Here is a 20,452-nt window from a genome sequence, read left to right on the forward strand (position 1 = left end):
GGAGGGCTTATTTTTGGGATAGGTCTTATTATCAGGGAAACACGGTATCTGTTAACACTGTATCCCTTAACAAACTTCTTGTATGGCAGTATCTGTGGAAATAGGACTCCATATATTACTAGGCTCTTTATCTCACATCTCTCATGCATCTTTTAAACCTTTCCCATCTTCTTACAAAGGGGGCTTAATAACTTCAGTTTAAAAAAAAGATCTTGTCTGGGAGGGTAGGTGGCACAGTGAGTAAAGCGCTGGCCCCGCAGTCAGGAGGACCTGAGTTCGGTTCCATCCTCAGACACTTAACACCCACACAAAAAAACTAGCTGTGTAACCTTGGGCAAGTTGTTAAACCCCAATTGCCCTCCAAAAGGCAAAAAAAAAAGATCTTGTCTTGACTTTTCTATTATATCCAGTTATCATTCCAGCTCTCTCCTCCCCTTCCCTGATAAATTTTTTAAAATAATTTTTCTTTTTAATTGTAAGTTTAACACCCATCAACAGGATCTCATTCAATCCTCACAACAACTACAATGTATATGTTATTATTAAGTCCATTTTATAGTTGAGGAAACTGAGACAAAGGGTAAAGAACTTTCTCAGGGCCACACAGCAAGTATCTGAGGCAGGATTTGTTCTCAGGACTTCCTGGCTGCAGGCCCAGCACTCTATCCATGGTGCCACCCAAATATAACATGTGAATTCAGAAATTCAGCTACAACTGAATTTGAATACAAGAAAGAATATTACATTCTACTCCCATATCTCCTTGTTGTTTAGTCGTGTCCAACCCTGCATGACCACATTTGGGGTTTTCTTGGTAGAGAGAGTAGAGTGGTTTGTCATATCCTTCTCCAGTTCATTTTACAGATGAGGAAACTGAGGCAAACAGGGTTAAGTGACTTGCCCAGAGTCACACAGCTAGTAAGTGTCTGAGGCCAGATTTGAACTCAGGAAGATGAGTCTTCCTGATTTCATTCCCAGTACTCAATCCACTGTGCTACCTAGATGCCCCAGGCTTATATCAACTACTTTTCAAATTTCTCTTCTCAAATGAGGTGTTTGAACTGGATGATCTCTAAGGTTCCTTTCAGTCCTAAAATTTAATGTTTTATGAGATATACACATAGTTATAAACTGCAAACATAATTTATGCTTTTCTTCTTGAATTTTTACAAGAAAAAGGAGTATATGTATAAAGGGAGTGGCCCAAAAGGTCAGAAACTAGCTTTGAGTTACTCAAAGTTTTTGACAGAAGGAAAATGGAACTGAATAGCAAAGCAATGAGGGAATGAAAGTAAACTGTCTTACAGGACTGGACCAGGCTAATGGAATGCCTTCACCAAGAGTCCTAAAAACCCATCTTCCTACACAACTACTTCCTCCATCCTTTTGGCAAGAAAACTGTAAGGTAAGTGTCACCATGATGGAAAGAAAGTAGAGGCCAGTAGAGACTAGAAGAAGTGCAGAAGGGGGAGCCTAAGTGGCGCAGTGAATAGAGCACCAGCCCTGGAGTCAGGAGGACCTGGGTTTGGATCCTTAACACACACACACAAAACTAGCCGTGTGACCTTGGGCAAGTCACTTAACCCCAACTGCCCTCCAAAAAGCAAACAAATAAATAAGTGAATGAATGAATGAATAAATAAAAGAAGTGCAGGATAGGAGGGGGCATCCTACAGACTTGGAGGCTCCAATGTCATAAACTGCCAACCCCTTATCTAAAGATAATTCTTTCCCTTCCACCATTGTCCCCACACACACACACACACGCATACACACACGCATGCACACACATACACACACACACACACATACACAGGTCCAGCTCCCAGGGCCCTTTCTCCTTTCCAGAGGATCTCACTTTTTCTACCCCTTGCCTGGGACTAAGTCTGGTCCCCCATCAGATCGAAGAGGATCACTAGTCACTCTTGAGAGTGGAAGCTGGAGAAAATGGAATGGAAGGGGACGGCTTGTGTATGTGTAGGGGTTCACCTCAGCAGGGAGAAAGATGACATTTTCATGCGTAACAGATGAAAGAGGAGGTAATAGAAAAAAGGCAGCCAAGAAATACGAGATAAGGAAGAAGAGCTAAGGGAGAGCTCTCAGCTTATAGCCTTAATTTTTAAGTGAAATATGAAGCAAGGCTCTCATCTGAGAAAGGAGGGCAATGAGGTAAGGTAGATTTGAAAAAAAATTTTAAATATTATATAGTGAATAGGTCAGTGATTGGATTAGGGAGGCATAAAAGGATCTCCTTGCTAAAGGAGAGCCCAGCAGAGATTGTGTAAATTGCAGCAGACTCAGAACAACTTCATGATCTTCTCTAGCTTCATCCAGCAGTTCAGGGAGGAATAAAGGCAGCGGATGGCAGGAGAAATCCAGGACTGAAGCCCATCAGGACAAGACAAGCAATAGGACAAAAGGGAAAGGAACTTGAGAGAAGAGGGTGGTGTAGAGTTGAACTGACTGACCAAAGGGTCAAGATGGGGAATTAAGGATTGTTTCATGGGTATAGAAGTGTTTACCTTGGAAAAAATCTAAAGAAGACTCAGAGGGGTGGTTAGGTGGTGCAGTGAATAGAGCACTGGCCCTGGAGTCAGGAAGACTTGAGTTCAAATCCAGCCTCAGGCACTAAACACTTACTAGCTGTGTGACCTTGGGCAAGTCACTTAACCCCAATTGCCCTGCCCTCTCCCCTCCAAAAAGCAAAAATAAAATAAAATAAAAGAAGACTCATAGGTCCTAGTAAGTCCGGAGATACAAAGCAGAGGGAGAATTGGAATGATAACACATTATGATAAAATAAAGGAATTTCAAAGTTCATGAACGTAGAAGTGGAGCACATATGACAAGATCAAGGATATGATCATCTCTGTGTAGAACTGAGCTGGGGTCAAGAAGCAGGAGTAGGAGAAATAAGTTAAGGAACTAGGAAGCAAGGGTGTTTGAGGGAGTATTAATAATATGTTGAAATCCCTTAGTATGAGTGCAGGAGTTTGGGAAGCAAGAAAGTATGCTATCATTGAAGCGCTGAACTCATTGAAAAAGAAAGAAAAGTGTCCTGGAGATCCATAGATAGCTACCACCAGAATTTTTACGGAATAGAAATGCCCTTTTCTTCTGGCCCATTTGTTAACTTAAGAAAAATCTACTGCTCCTGCCCCCCTACCACACCACCCTTAAAAGTTGTCTTTTTTTCTGACTCCACGATGTCGTATACAGAGAAGCTTCAGCTTATCCCAGCTAGTCTGTCAACAAGCATTTATTAAGAGTTTACTATGTGCCAGGCACAAGCACTAGGGAAGTTAAAAAAAAAAAAGGTAAACACAGTCTCTGTCTCAAGAAGCTCATATTTTTATAGGGCAGGCTGCATGCAAACAACTACATACATCGAAGCTATATACAGGGCAAATGGAAAGTAATCTCAGAGGGAAGGTGCTATCAGGGTATAGAAAAGACAAGGAAAAGCATCCTTTAGAAGCTGAAAATTGATGTGAAGTTTGAAGGAAGCCAAGAAAGCTAGGAGTTGGAGGCAAAGAAAAAGAGCGTTCTAGGCATAGAGACAACCTGTGCAAATGGACTCTTCAGACATAGAGTTGTACATGAGGAGCAACAAATAGGCCAGTGTAGCTGAATTAGAAAGGGTGCAGAGGAGAATAAAGTATAAGAAGACTGGGAAAAAGAAGGTACCAGGTTGCCATGGGTTTCTGTCACCAACCTACAGACCATGTTCAGGGCTCCACTTTCCTTCTCATAAGACACTACGTGCCATTATCCTGGAGTACACCCAGTCACCCACCCCAAGCAAAGCTAGATAGAACATGACAAACATGGTTCAATTTAAACCTAGATGGCACCAAGTTAATGTTCCACTTTTCATGAAAAAAAATATGATGCAACTTCTGGTGTCGTAGACAGAGTGGCTCTATTTTTTTTTTTTTTTTGAAAAATAAAACATTAAGCCAAATTCTAATCTAAAATAGAGTTGCAAGCTTCTTAGGAGATAGAAAACTGTTCACTCTTCTCATTGTGATCACACCTACAACTGAATTGATATTAACCATATTCAGATAAAAATAACAAAGGATAGGGGCAGCCAGGTAGCACAGTGAGTAAGAGCACCGGCCCCAGAGTCGGGATGACCTGGGATGGAATCCGGGCTCAGACACTTAGCACCTCCCCAGAAACACCTGGCCGTGTAACCTTGAGCAAGTTACTTAACCCCAATTGCTTAGGGGCGGCCAGGTGGCTCAGTGAGTAAGAGCCCCAGAGTCAGGATGACCTGGAATCGAATCCAGGCTCAGATACTTAGCACCACACCCAGAAATAACTGGCCTTTTAACCTTGAGCAAGTTACTTAACTCCAATTGCTTAAAAAAAAATAACAAAGGATATCTCAGCTCCACAAGAGAAATTAGAATAAAGCAAACATATACTGACAAAAGATAATATCAGTTTTAGCTTGAAGCTTTTCAAATATTTATGTCATGTCTACATGGAATTTTGGACTTTGTATATGTGAAATGCATACTACTCTAGCAAATTTATTGATGTCTATTTTACAGAAACATAGATAAATTATGAATAAATGTGTAGTGAAAGTATATGTTAACAAACCTAATTTGGAAGCAAACAAAAAAGATATTCAGTTATGAATACATGGCAAAACTAGGAATACAGACTGGACTGATGATTACATCCATAGAGAGAATTTGAACTTCCAGTGCAGACCAGTACCTTCTCTGCAGCTGTCAATCTTAGACAATTACCTTCATCACTCAGAATTTAAGTGACCTTCTTAAGGTGACATAGCCAGTAAGTATCACAGGCAGGACTTGAACACAGGTGTTAAACTTGCTAAACTTTCAGTATGAGAATTTACACCTCAGAAATCAGCAAAGGCTACAATCAGGGTTTGATTGGTTGCTTTGTACATTTTCCAAGCTAAAGAAAATTATGGAGAAAATGTTAATAACATCAATTAAACTCAAAAGTATGTCAAGTATACAGCATTCTTTTCTGGAGAGTCAGTCGTTAAACATTTACTAGGACACCCCTAGTTATCTAGCACATTCTCTCTCTGCCTACATGGTAGGCATGCTAAATACAATACTTTGTGTTTATCTTTCTCTCTTACATTTTATTTTTCTCCTTTCTTCCTATGTACTCCAGATCATCTATGTGGCCAGAAATGCCAAGGATAACATGGTGTCCTTTTTCCATTTCCAAAGGATGCATAAAGGACTTCCAGATCCAGGAAGCTGGGAAGAGTATTTTGAAACATTCTTGGAAGGCAAGGGTGAGTGAGATACAGAAAAATCAGTTTCTCCAGGCCCTGAAGCAAGATAGTATTTCTGTTGTCAAAAAAAAAAATGAGGCGGACATATCTGGGCCCTGAAACCTGGAGAGTGGGTAATGAAATTTGTAACAGTGGGAGCACCAACGGATTGGGATTTCAAGGCTGTTTATGTGCAGGATACAATTTGGGGACCCCCTTCATTTTCTCTACAAGAAAGTGATCCAACCAGAGACATCAAATTACATCAGTTGACTAGAGACCAATTTAACAATGTCAACAGGCAACATTTAACTTAAAATCAGCAACTTTCTAATCTGTATTTTTAATATGCAACAATGCTTTCAAAACTACACCCAAATCATAATCTTTTTGCATGTTTTAATAAGCTCTCCCACAGCAATGATCATTGAGAAATTATAGCTTTGATTTGAGTTGTTTTAATTTTCAGGTGTGTAATTTTAACACTTTTAAAATAATCCACCATTTCAACAATACAGTTAGTAAATATGACCTGTTATTTATCACAGAGGGCAGCTAGGTGGCACAGTGGATAAAGAGCCAACCCTGAGGTCAGAAGGACCTGAGCTCAAATTCAGCCTCGGACACTTACTAGCTGCGTGGCATCCTGGGCTAGTCACTTAACCTCTCTGTGACTCAATTTCCTCATCTGTAAAATGAGCTGGAGAAGGAAATAGTAATTCACTCCAGAATCTTTGCAAAACAAAACAAAAACACAAATGGGGTCATGAAGAGTCAGACATGACTAATCAACAAAACGACAATAAACATTTATCACAAATTTTGTCTGCAATGTAAGATTAGATTTGCAGTTTTGTGACCCAAGTCAAAAATAAGCCACATAAGAACTTAATTTTTTTCTTTTTGAGATTCAAAATTCATAATTCAACACCCTTTTCCTTGCTTTCATAGTGAGTTCACTGACATGTTGCCACTTTACATTTAGCTGAACTTAATCTTTATTTCTTTAAGACAGGTATCAATACATTTGCTAGAGTAGTGCCCTTAACATCCATAAAGTATAGATTGCTGTTGCTGCTATTGTTTATCCTGTACATTTGTCAATCATGTCTTGACTTGCACATGAATTGGATTTAAGTGAGGCAGAGCTGAGAAGTCATCAGCCTCACTCTCTCCTCCAGAGTCACTGGACTTCAAAGACTCTGGAGGAAGTTATCAAAATAATCCTCAGACCTAATACATTTGTTTTTCACTATGATAATTAATATACATTAGCATTATAGAAACTTGTTTTTCATGAGATATATTTGGCATGAAAACATCTCCATAACTACACTTAATGTCACTTTTAATTTTCAAGATTTCTTTCTGCTTCTGCCAACTGTGAAGTCAATTGAATCACTCTCCATAGGAAGCCTGAATGAGGGACCAAGGTGAACATATGAGAGGAAATCAACCTCAGGGATTCGTAGAGGAGTTCCCATGCATAGCGGCACAGCGGGTTATATACTGGACCTGGAATCAAGAAAGCCATAGTCCAAACTCAACTTCAGACACTAGACTAGCTGTGATCCCGGACAAGTAACTTCACCTGCCTGCCTCAGTTTCCTCCTCTGTAAAATGGGGATGATAATAGCACCTACTTCCCACGGTTGTTGTAAGGATAAGATTTGTAAAATGTTTTGCAAAACTTAAAGTGTTATATAAATGCTACTAGCTATTATTATTATTACAAATCTAAAACCTTCCACCATGTTCTCTCTCTCATCCAGTTCTAGAACAATTCCGGACCTCTGAAATGGAATTTCTAACCATTTGAAAGACTAGCCTAACAATCCTCATTGAAATGGCTACGAGGATAGAGAATGTCTATTGTCCAGTATATGACATGTACTTGGATAAACAACCCACATAGCTTTATAAGCAAATGATATAATTATAATAATAATAGCATTTATATGGTGGTCTAAGGTTTGAAATGCACATTACAAATATATGTGCATATATAAATACACAGAGATTTTTGTGCAGCTTTTTTAATTGGCCTCAGTCTTCTCTCTGAAACTAAGGTCCATCTTGTTAATGCTCCATTCTTCTGGCAAAGTTGTATACAACTTCAATTGCAAATCATAGATTACCACAATCTCCAGTAATTGAAAGTTTAAAATCACCCAAAGGGGAAAAAAAGAGAGGCACATGACAGGTGTCAGAAAATTGCAACAATTATATATAGTTAATTACATAGGAGTTGTTATGTAAACATATCGGGAGAGAAATATTTGACCAGAAAAAAAGCAAAGATATAGCAAGAGGAATGGTTACTTAATGGGTAACTAATGAACAGGTCACATACTCCATTGATAACTAGGTAATGTTAAGAAACGTAAAAGAAGGACCCCCTTTACTCAGTATATTGTATAGACCACGCCCCCCCAGTATCATATTTATAAGACAGAGAAAAGGGTCTCACAGTATGGAGAGGGACAGAGGAGTTAATTACCATGTGAATTACTGAAGGAATCATTTACACCAATGAGATCACAGATTCTTTGAGGTATTAAAGAAGATAAACCTCCTGGGATTTTCCTAAACTACATGCATGCCTTTTAGAGTTGTCCTGACTTCCTTGAGAAGGGTGAGAAAACTGGTGAGAAAGCTGTATCAACTCAACCATCCAATAAGTATATACCTTATTGGACATAATATGTTAAAAATATATATATATCAGTCATGTAATACCAATTTATGTATAGGTCAAATGGGTAACCACCTACATATTGTGATCTAAGAGATATGGCCAAAGTCACCAAGTTAAAAAATTATATATCACACCCCCTGGGATGCCACAAGACTCATCAATCATTATAGTCAGTGTCAGCAAGCATTTCCTAAGTGTTTACTATGTGCCAGGCACTGTGATGAGTGCTGGGGCTACAAAGAAAGGTAAAAATTCCATTTTCTCCCCTCAAAGTGCTTACATTCTCATGGGGGAGACAACATGCAAACAACTATGTATGCACAAGATATATGAAGGACAAGGAGGAAAGACATCAATGGAACCCAATGTTTCCTACCCACACACACTGAAATGCAGATGCCTCTGGGACAGATAACGCATTAATCTGTCCCTAATGTTACAGTGTGAATGGCGTTATAGTATTGCTCTCCGATGTGACAGAATAAAAAAAATGACCCTGCAAGATACAAAACAGACATTCTGATAGGAGGAAGTGTAGAGAGATGTTAAATGTGCCAAGTTCGGAGAACTGATATGAGAAGAGTGAGGCAAAAAAAGAGAAGATCAAAATCAAACATCTCTCACTGTGTAGCTTTAGCTGGACTCAATCCTGCTCGCGCATAGGTATTCCAAATGTCAAGTCTAGATAATTGGCATTAGGCAGGCAAGGTTTAACCGCCAACATTGCCAAAAGGTAAGAATTAACCGGACATTAGACATCAGAAGCAGAGGTTGGGATGCAAGATGTCAGAATAAAAAGAAGTAAAAAGCAATAAAATGGTCATAAAGTCTGAAGAAGTGGGGTCCACAGAGTTAGGGGCCAAGGCCCAGGTCTGCTTCTAGATGAGGCAGGAGCAGACCACGTACCAAAAGTGTGCTTATGCCGAACATTCTCTTTGCCTCTTGTCCCAGAGTAAGTAGGAGGGGACATACTCTCTTTAACTATCTGTGACCTCTCTTTCAGGTCTGTGGGGATCCTGGTATGACCATGTAAAAGGATGGTGGGAAGCAAAGGACATTTACCCCATTCTCTACCTCTTCTACGAAGACATTAAGAAAGTACAAACGAATTTTGATTGTGACTATATACCTATTTTTACCTTCCTTTCAATTTTAGGAAAGTAATGAAGAAGATTAAAATGCAAATGTCACAGTGGATAGAGTGCTAGTCTTGGAGTCAGGAAAACCTGAGTTAAAATCCTGCCTCCGATTTACTAACTATATGACCGAGGGCAAGTAAACCTTAGCAAACTTTTTGGGTTGCATACTCTCTTTACATTCTTAAAGATTACTGAGGACTTCAGAGAACTGTTTTTATGTGATACATTTTAAAATATTTATTTAAATTGTTTAAAAATAAAACCATATGGGGGCAGCTAGGTGGTGCAGTGAATAGAGCACCGGCCCTGGAGTCAGGAGAACCTGAGTTCAAATCCGGCCTCAGACTAGCTGTGTGTGACCTTGGGCAAGTCACTTAATTGCCCAATTGCCCTGCCTTCCCCCCTCCAAAAAGAAAAAGAAAAAAACCATTATATATTGACTTAAAATAGTATAGTTTTACTTTTGAAAACTCTATCTTCTAAATCAAAACATAATAGTAAAAAGAATAGCATTTTTTAAGTTTTGCAAAGTCTGGCTAATAGAAAACAGATAGATTCTCCTATCTGCCTCTACATTTAATCTGTTGTGATATTTTGTTTTGGTTGACATCTGTGAAGGAATTCTGACCTCACACAGATATGTATTGGGAAAAGGGAAGGATTTTTCATAGGCAAATAATATCTTGGTATTAATATAAAAGGGCAGCTCAGTGACCCAGCTGATAGAGTGCTGGGCCTAGAGTCAGGAAGACTCGTCTTCCTGAGTTCAAATCTGGTCTTAGATGCCTACTATGTCACCCTGGATAAGTCACTTAGCCCTGATTGCCTCAGTTTCCTCATCTGTAAAATGAACAAGAGAAGGAAATGGCAAATCATTCCAGTATCTTTACCTAGAAAATTCCAAATGGGGGCATGAAGAATCAGACACAACTGAAACAAGTGAACAACAACAAATTATTATGAAAATTTTGACCTCATAAGCCCCCTGAAAGAGTTTCAAGAACCTCCAGAGGAGAGGTGGCTAGGTGGCACAGGGAATGGAGTGCCAACCCTGGAGTCAGGAGGACCTGAGTTCAAATCAGACCTCAGAAAATTAACACACAGACAAAAAAACAAGCCATGTGATCTTGGGCAAGTCACTTTACCCAATTGCCCTACCTTCCCCCCTCCAAAGAGAGCCAAAAAAAAAAACCTCCAGAGGTCCATTGACCACACTTTGAGAACCAATTATCTAATCTAATCTCCTCATTTTACATATGAGGAAACTGATACCCAGAGGTAAAAATAATTCATCCAAGGTCAAATCTATATAAATTAGACATAAACCTAAAGTAGCTTACATTGCCTTGAATCTGTACCTACTACAAAATTTTAGTTGTGCACAGGTCAATTAGAAGCTACAAAAGATTTATCCAAACAGGGAATCCAATAAATGAACAGAAAGTGTTCTAAAAATACAGATTTCTAGCATCTTTCCAGAGCCTTTTAAGAGTTATTAGTAACTACAACAAAGTAGCCTCCAGGAAACACTTTTCTACTTCATCGTGTATCTGGCAGGGAGAGAAAATTTTCTTGGCTCTTTCCCAGGGACACTCAACTCAATCCGTTTAAAACACAGCATTCTCATTTCTCCTGTATTTATGCTTATTATCATCTCTGTCCCTTTTCAAGTTTAACTCAGTTCTAATTTCTCAACTCTCCAAACCCTTTTCTATGGCCTTTCATTCTAACATTTGAATAATGTAATAATTGTCTATATCCTAAATTTCTTCACTGGCTACTGTTCTCCATTATTATTCATGTGATTTTCTCTGTTTCTCTTTCCCTCCCTCCCTTCTTGTCTCTGCCCCATTGCTGCCTTCATTTCCAAATATATTTCATGAACCTCCCTCTGGAATATTATGGTGGTTTGTGCTTCCCCCTATTGGTCAAGACTATACTGTATACCCAGCTTAGAATGAGTGTAGGACCTCAAAATTATATTATCTCTGATAAAATTTTTGGCAGTGACTTCAAGCATCCCACTCTCCTAACCCACAACAAGTCTATCTCCCTCCCCCAAGAACATATGGAGCCCAGTGAAAATCCCTATGGAGGTTCACATCCTTAGACTCAGTCGACTGGAGGTGCCTTAGTCCCTGAGGCAAAACTTAAAGGTTTCACAATACCAGGAATAAGGAAGAACTCCAGATACCCTAGAGGAAACGCTCTTGAGGTCACTAACTCCTACAACGAACTGCTCTCAGAAAATTCAGAGAAGGCATCAGGTTTGAAGTACAACTCATAAGCTAGTATAGATAACCAGCTATGGATGGGGATCCAGTGTTGTTGTTTACAGCCTGTGTCTGTCTGTGCTAAGGCATAAATGATAGTAATGGGGAACCAAAGCTAAACCAAGGCTGGGGAGCAGATCAGGAGCCAACCCAAAGGCAGAAACATGCCTTGAAATCCATGCAAGTCGCTGCCTCAGGTGGAAACTCTCTATGCTTCCTACTGGAGCAACTGCCAATCGAAAGAATGGCTAGCCTAGAAACCAAAGGAGGTGTAGATTAGCCACCTTAGGGTAATGGTAATCTTGGAATGGAGTAAGGAATTGATCAGTTAATTATTAATAATAATAACCTGAATTTCTATTGTGCTTTAAGGTTTGCAAAACACATTACCGATGTTATCATGATTGATTTCTGTAATACGTAAATGCTGTTATGATCCCCATTTAACAGATGAGGCAGCTGAGGCAGAGGATAAGAGGCTTATCCAGTATTGCACAATCACTCCTGTTTCTCAGGAAGCATTTAAACTTAGATGGAGCAGTGGATAGAATACAGGTCTAGAATCAGGAAGACTTAAAATTCAAGTCAGTCCTTTTACCCTGGGCAAGTCACTTAACCTCTGCTTGCCTCAGTTTCCTCATCTGTAAGGGGAGGAAAATAATAACACCTGCCTCCAAGGGGGGTTGTGAGGATTAAATGAGATAATAATTGTAAAGCACCTAACATAGTGCTTAGCAAAGGGTAAGTGCTATATAAATATTCATTATGATCATTGCCGCTGTTGTCACTGGTATTCCAGGCGCAGTATTTATTCTATCCACTGTACCATCTATTTGGCACCTCTGAAAGGGCAAAAGAAGAATTCCTACTTTGATATCTCTCCACACAGAAAAAAAGACTATCACATAGATGCCTCTTAAGCTGTAGGACAGCAATATTAACCCCTTCCCTTATCACTAATATGGGGCATGAAACAGGATTTGAGTTTAACAAAATCACAAAGTTTACAAATTAAGCACTAATCAAGGATCAGAATCTTGCTTCTGATGGAATTGGTATTGCCCAAGACCTTGAACTTCTTGTTATAAATCTTAGCTACCCTCAAAACTGATGTAAACAGATTTGTAAAGAGATGCATCACAATTCCCATGATTAGTACTCTGCTGTTATGCCAATTATGACATTTGAACTTAATGAAGAAAGAAGAAGCTCTCATTTCTCCTTCCATTCTCTCTGCAGCACCCCAGGCGTGAAATTGAAAAGGTGATGGAATTCCTGGGGAAGAAGGTGGATGAAAAAGTTTTGGATAAAATTATCTATTATACTTCATTCAATGTAATGAAGAAGAATCCCATGTCAAACTATACATTTGATCCCTTAATGAATCATTCTGTCTCCCCATTTATGAGGAAAGGTAATGTATATGTTTTTTCACTAAGAAAATTAAGTTTTAATGTTTTAAATAGGTATAGGGAACGTTAATAATAACAATAACAATTTGTTTAGTTGAATAGTCTTATTCAATTCTTTATCACCCCATCTGGGCTTTTCTTAGCACAGATAGGGGAGTAGTTTTCCATTTCCTTCTCAGCCCATTTTATAGATGGGAAACTGAGGTAACTAGTGTTAAGTGACTTGCCCAGACTCACATAGCTAGTAATTGTCTGAGACTGCATTTGAACTCAGGTCCTCCTGATTCCAGATCTGGCCCTCTATCCACTGTGCCACCTAGCAGCCATAAGAATAAGAATAATAGCAATAACAATAATTAACATTTTTATAGCATTTACTAAGTGCCAAGCACTGTGCTAAATGTTTTGCAATTATCATCTCCCTTGATCCTCACAACCCTGGGTAGTATGTGCTATTCTTATTCCTATTTTACATATGAGAAACTGAGGCAAACAGGATTAAGTAACTTGCCCAGGATCCCATAGCTAGGAAGTGTCTAAGGACAGATTTAAACTCAGGTCTTCCTGAATCCAGGACCAGAAGAACTCTACCCACTGTGCAATCTATAATGATTACTATGTGCCAGGATCTATACTGAGCGCTGGACTGGTGACTTCGTTGGTATAGAAAACTCCTGAGTGAGGGAATGTCCACAATCAATGCAGCTCAACACTTTCTCAGCAACTTAGAGTCTCATAGAGCCACCCAGAGTACTGAAATACCTTGCCCAGGATCACACAGCCAATGAATGTACCAAGAAGGACTTGAACTCAGATCTTCTTGGCTTGGGAGCAACACGCTATCCACTAACTGATTAGAGTACTCAATATTTCAAATACCAGTATTAATTCATCAGCACTTTTTTACCTTTCAAACTAGATATAGCAGAGTATATAAAAAATGGTTTCCTTAAATGAAATGCTTTATTCTAGAATTACTGATTATTTGTAGACATTGAAAAAGAGAAAGATGCTTAATGATATCTCCATGAATAATGTCTAGTGGGATAAATGAGGATCTTAAACTTAGACTAGATATAGAAGGAAGGAAGGAAGGAAGGAAGGAAGGAAGGAAGGAAGGAAGGAAGGAAGGAAGGAAGGAAGGAAGGAAGGAAGGAAGGAAGAAAGGAAGGAAGGAAGGAAGGACAATTGGACAATTCTTGGAGCATTAAAACATTTCTTATTAATAAATTGTGTTCAGTACATGGTGGCAAACATTATACAGAACTGAAGAAAACTTAGCCCCCAGTGGTGCTACTATCCAATTACCCAATATTTTAGTGGTTCATTCATGTCAGTCATGCCCAACTCTTCATGACCCCATTTGGGGTTTTCTTGGTAAAGATATTGGAATAATTTGCATTTCCTTCTCCAGCTCATTTTACAGTTGAGGAACTAATGTAAGGTCAAGTGACTAGCCCAGGGTCACACAAATAGCAAGTATCTCAGGTCAGATTTTAACTTCCTGCCTTCAGGCCCAGCGCTCTATACACTGCACCACCTGGCTAAGTTTTAGCTAGCTCATGCTCACTCTAGCAGTTGTATGCTTCAACCAACACCAATCAGGGATGCTTTGGGAGAATGTTAAGCTCTCTGTTTTATGGAGAACTGCCTTTGTCCCTTTTGTTGATGGCAGTTGCTCACTGCATTACTCTGGAAATGAAAGGGTTAGTATGAATTTATCCAATTAAATTCTTGGCTCAGGCCTCCACCCACATGAAAAACCACACTCTTATGCCTAGTCTGTTGAATCTCAACAAACATTTATCATGTGAATGTATCATACTAGAATCAATCACATGTCACATGTGAAATTTAACAAAATGCTGAACTGAGGCAATTCTCTAAGCAATGAATATGGGAAAGCTTAAGCTTTTGGCATCTATCATCAAAGAGAAAGACGATTGAACTTTTGCAAACATGAGCTTCTTCCCTCAGTGACAGATAAGAGGCTTTAGGTTCAGAATACAGAATATGGTTACAGAACAAAATCACTTACAGAGTAAGTTCTTTCCATGTCTCAATACTGAGGAGGCAGCATTGTACGGAGGAAAGAGCATTCACTGAATCTGGAGTCAGGGGATCTGCATTCATATTCCAACATAGATACTATATGTGACCTTGGGTAAGTCATCTATACTCTCTAGACTTGTTTTCTCATCTGTAAAATGAAAGGTTTGAACTAAATGTCCTTTGAGGTCCTTTCCAGTGCTGGAACCTTGAAAAGTCTATATTTTTTGGACAAGGTCCAACTTCAAAAGTTTTATAAGTGCCAATCCAAAACAAGGGGTTCATGGCTCATATCCTCCTCCCCCCCCCCAGTAAAGTAATATGAGAAGAGAGTTACAAAAGCAAAAAGTAAAGCATTAAGGGAGTAGTGGTCTATCTTTAATTAGCCTACTAGTTTACAGGATATATAACTAATAACAACCTCCAGTTAAGAAACCTACTAGGTAGAATAATTAATACCTCTTCCTTCTCAGTACAATATTGATCTCTAGGACTCTCAATAATAAGTGTTTTGAATTTCTAGAGATCCTTTCCTTTCCTCTGTAAGTCTGTAAGTACAAGCAGTTAGAAATGGAAAATACATGTCCTTTGACTATCTTCCTTAAAATATTGAGTTACTCATCAATGAGTTTGCTATTCACAAATCACATAAAACCTTTAGTCTTTCTATGCCGCTAAAGACTGCATTTCTCATGCATAATTTTTTGCCATACATATCACTCATATTGACTTAAAAGTGAAACAGCCCTATTACATACAAATCCACAGAATTATTTTCTGCATGATTTTTGTAGGAAAATTAGTAAAAAAAAAAATTTTAGGCAAAAATGTTGACATCCCATAAACAAGATCCTGAACTTTTAAAAGAAGCAAATTTTTTAAAAGAGGCAGGTAGGTGGCATAATGTATAGAGCAACAGGCCCGGAGAAAGGAAGATCTAAGTTTAAATCCAGCCTCAGATGTTACCAGCTTTGTGATCCTGGGTAAGTCACTTAACCTATCTGCCTTTGTTTCTTTAACTGTAAAACAGGGGTAATAATAATAATAACATCTACCTCCCAGGGTCATTGTAAAGATCAAATGAGTTAATTTTTGTAAAATGCTTTAACACAGTGACTGGCACATAGTAGGTTTCCTTCCCTCCCCAAAATAAAAATCAGCATATTTTGAATTTGGGATTTTTTTAATGACTTAAATTTTAGCATATATTTGGTGTGTTACTATTAATGAAAACTTTTTGATGGTTAAGAGCGACATCTTACATTTTTATATTAACACACTAAAGGGTTGTCATGATAATAAAGAGAAGTGGTAGCACCAGCCAGGATACGTGAGGCCAATTAGGGTGAACTAGTTTGTATGAGTGCAAAGATTTTCTAACCCATGTACAGTTTTGTCAGCTTACTATACATGGTTATTTTCAAGCATCCAAACAACGGAAGCATTCAATAAGTACCTGTAAATGATTACTATTACTCTCCAAGCTAGGGATCCTATACCATGCTAGATGCTGAGGATCCAATAACAAAAACAAGTGTCCCTGCCCTCAGGGAACTTTCACTCAAGCGTGGAAATGCACACATAAGTAAACGAAAAATATATAATAAATAAATATAAGGCAACTGGGGGGGGCACTTACCAGCTGAAGCAATCAAGGAGAGTTTCATATAGGAAGTGACATGAGCTGAATTACAATAACATACTCTTGGAAAAAGCAGAAATGATTGTAAAAAAAAAAAAAGGCTTGCTCCTTCCATTTTCTGGTACTGTAAGCTTATACACGTGGGATAGATTTTTAAAAATAAATAGCATCCTTAATGATTGATGATTAACAGTAGCAATGCAGTCTTAGAGAGTCATGACAAGGAATATAGGCTCAATTCTAGACCAACTCTCCAGCCTCAGTTTCTTCTTCTGTAAAATAAGACTGATAATACCTACTGCTCCCTTTCTCATTGAGACAACATGTTAGAGTGGAAAGGGTTCTGATTAGAGTCAAAGGACCTGGGTTTCAATCCTGCCTGTCATTAATTACATATGTAACTATGCACAAGGCACTTAAAATGACCTGTGCTGGTTGGACGAAGGTACCTTTCAGCTCTAAATCTGTACTCCAATCATTACAGTTATGAAAGCTCAACCCGTTGTTGAGAAGAAAGGAAAAAATAATAATTATCTACTTTTATACAGCACTCTAACTTTTTCAAAGCACTTTACATCTGTTATTTCATTTCAATCTCACAAAAACCTGTGATGTAGGCGTGAACAGGCTTATTATCCTTATTTTACACAAAAAAAAGGAAAGTGAGTCTCAGAGAGATTAAATAACCTGTTCATCATTATATACCTAGTGTCGGAGATAGGATTTGAACCTTTGTCTTCCTGATGTCAAGGTAGCACTCTACACAACACTATAGTATGCAATATCTAGAGTCATCTGTTTTTACTAAATATGCTTACTAATACTTTCATTGCTATATCTTAGGTGTAATTGGAGACTGGAAAAATTATTTCACTGTAGTCCAGAATGAGAGATTTAATAAAGACTACAGGGAAAAGATGGCTGATACTACACTATCTTTCTCCATGGAATACTAAGAAGAAAAATTTGGAATTCAGACAAAATGATGAAGAATTTTTTATTCACCCAAACCTTTAAAGTTGAAAAGATTGCCACTAACTATACAATATTCTTATAACAATGGCTTAAAATAAGGAAAAATTTGGGGTTCATTTTTCTGAACCCTTTTAAAATTAGTCTCCACTGGCTCCAATTACCCCAGGAACTATCCTATTTTTTCTTGTCCCTCTCCACAGATATTTCACATAGGTTCTTTTCCATAATGCTACTCAAAATAAAATTGAATTTAGTTTATTTCTAGCATGTGCATTAATATATATATATATATATTCATTTAAATTTATCTTGCTCTCCTCTTTGACTATGCCACCATAATTTATAATTCACCAAATCCATATATAAACACAGTGCAGCTATAGACTCCCAAAATAAGCCCCCAAATGAAAAAAATAGAAAAAGTTTAGAAAGCATGATGACTTTTGCCAAGTCACTCTCCAATCTGAAAAAAGAATTCAGAGATTCCTTGATTCCCTGTGTAGAGAAAAAAAATATATATATACATATATGTAGATATATAAATACATATTTCACATAGACAAATTCATCCTGATTCTTAAGGATACTGATTTCATGTAACTTTCCACTACATTTAATTCAGGGAATGAAACTTAGAATCATGGACTTTCAGAGCTGAAAGGGACTTTAGCAGCCATATGGTCCCAAAATGAATTTGTTTCCATAATACAATCTTCCTCACACAGGGTTATTCAGTCTTGAAAGGAGGATAAAAGCCAGCATCTTGCAGTAACTCATTCACTTAACAACAATTATTAATCAGTTTTTTCCTGATATCAAATCTAAATTTGCCTCCACTTCTGCAGCCTATTGTTCCTAGTTTGGCCTTCTGAGGCCAAAAACAATCAATTTATTTCCCCTTCTATGTGATAACCTTTCAGCAACTTTGGGGAGGAAAAAAAGGAATCCTATTACCCTGAATTCTCTCCTCAAGGTAAGATATCACCATCTACTTCAATGAATCCTCACATAACATGGACTTGAGGGTATTAACCATTATAGTTGATTCCTTTGAATATTCTCCAGCTTATCAAGGTTATCTCTAAAATGTCATGCCCACAACTGTACATAATAGTTCAGAAGTTGCCTGACTAGCGCAGATTATTATCTACATTTTCTTGGAAGCTCTGCCACTCTTAATGAAGCCCACAACTGAATTAGCTTTGAGGGCTGCCATATGCTACCAATTATATTGAGCTAGAAGTCTACTAAAAATCCTACATAATTTTCTATCTTCAAATGTTTCTGACGTAACCAGAAGGAGAACTTAATAGTCTATACTGTTCAGGTCTAAGATAATAAAAATGACATGAATATGACAGTTGAAATATGACAGACAAAAACTCAATTTCCTATTTACCAAATGTGGAAGAACAATGAACTTCCAATTCAAATATACGGTTATTTCTACTTTATTTAGCTTTTAATTCAACCTTGCTAGAATTTCACAAAGGTTTTTTCTTCCTGAAACTATCAGTATTTTCATTCTTATACAAATAGTAAGAATCCTGATATCACTAAAAATTTCTCTTACATTTAACAACTCTTAGAAAAATTCACTAAACTTTTCCCAAACCAGTTTAATTGATGTTTACACATCTAAATAGTACATAAAAGGTATATGTTGTTGGGTCTGGATACATGTCAACACACAATATTGAAACATAAAGCCACCTTTCAAATTCATTTACCTGAGAGAGGCTAAACCAATGTCATGGCTACCTCTTGACAGACACACAATGTAACTTTGTGTGTGTTGCCTTCCTTCTTGAAGAGGACCATGACATCAGGAAGATGACGACATGACTTGCAGTTGACTCTGATTTGAGTGAGGGGGAGGTTGTGCAGGGTCACCAGCCTCACTTTCTCCTCCAGAGTCATCCGAGTACAATGGCCAGATATTCATCAGGATGACTGCAGATGGCCCAGGATGCAATGGGAGACCCTGGCCCTTTTAGGCTAAGGCCTTTTCAGGTTCTCACTTTGAATGAGTTAACGGTCATTCCCAGTAGTTACTCAATGGATGGCCCCTTAAATCAAAAAAAGAAATCAAACTGGGAGGGGAAGACCCTCAGGGTTCCTGGTCAAAAGAGAAACAGTTACTATTTAGTACTTACATTCTCTCTCTGCTAGAAGGGCAGGGATCTATCGTTCAATCTAGGATCTCCAGAGTGAATTGGGTTTAAGACCTGGTCTTTGAGAAAGAAATCTAGCCAGTAAACCCAAAGGAAAAAAGGCAGCTTTGGGCTCTGGAAATGTACCTTCCCCTGGGCAGAGCACCCCCAGGTAAGGAAGGAGGGAGAGAAGAGGAGAGCAGAAGAGAAAAGAGGGGAGGAGCTACTACTCACTCACAGGTTGTGCTTGTGCTTCATTCTAGAAGAGGAACATGCTATCAGGGAGATGATGACATGACTTACAGTCGACTTTGATTTGAGTGAGGGAGGCTGTGCAAGGTCACTCGCCTCACTTTCTTCTCCAGAGCCCTCACAACCTATCTAATTGGAGTCAATAGAAAAAAATCATTCACCAGAAAAGAATGAAATCATGATTATTATTCTCTTTACATGTATGAAATTGTACGTATTTACATGTATGAAATGTATTTACAGTATGAAATTGACCTCCACAAAGCCTCTTCCGTCTCTCTCCTCTTGTCCCTTCCCATTGTAACCACCCTAATTCAGTCCTTCATCTCTTCCCACCTAAATTATTGTAATGATCATAAAGAATTACAGAATTTTACACCTGAAAGGGAGCATAGTGAAAGCTAGCCCAAATATGACCATTTTATATGTAAAGTCATTTACCCATGGTCATATAGCTAATATATGGAAATGCCAGGATTCAAGTCCAGGTTTTCAGACTCATGAGTCAAAGTCCAGTGTTCTTTGTACTATACCACACTTTCTTTCCCAAATGCTTGTTTCCACTCTATTCTTACTTTAATTCA

General features: G+C 38.3%; 1 protein-coding gene across 1 annotated transcript; it reads left to right on the plus strand.

Annotated features, from left to right (window-relative positions):
- Positions 1 to 1,194: 1,194 nt before the first annotated feature.
- On the plus strand, positions 1,195 to 17,798 carry LOC138165667 (sulfotransferase 1C4-like). The gene is made up of 5 exons (XM_069093947.1): positions 1,195 to 1,405; positions 5,170 to 5,296; positions 8,977 to 9,071; positions 12,625 to 12,799; positions 17,332 to 17,798. Exons 1-5 carry the CDS (start codon positions 1,286 to 1,288, stop codon positions 17,442 to 17,444), a joined length of 630 nt encoding a protein of 209 aa, XP_068950048.1. The 5' UTR covers positions 1,195 to 1,285; the 3' UTR covers positions 17,445 to 17,798.
- The last annotated feature ends 2,654 nt before the right edge of the window (positions 17,799 to 20,452 follow it).

The sequence above is a fragment of the Petaurus breviceps genome, unplaced genomic scaffold, assembly GCF_028583685.1.
Source record: "Petaurus breviceps papuanus isolate PSGF00001 unplaced genomic scaffold, PetGlider_PUasm1.0 214, whole genome shotgun sequence".
Classification (NCBI taxonomy): domain Eukaryota; kingdom Metazoa; phylum Chordata; class Mammalia; order Diprotodontia; family Petauridae; genus Petaurus; species Petaurus breviceps.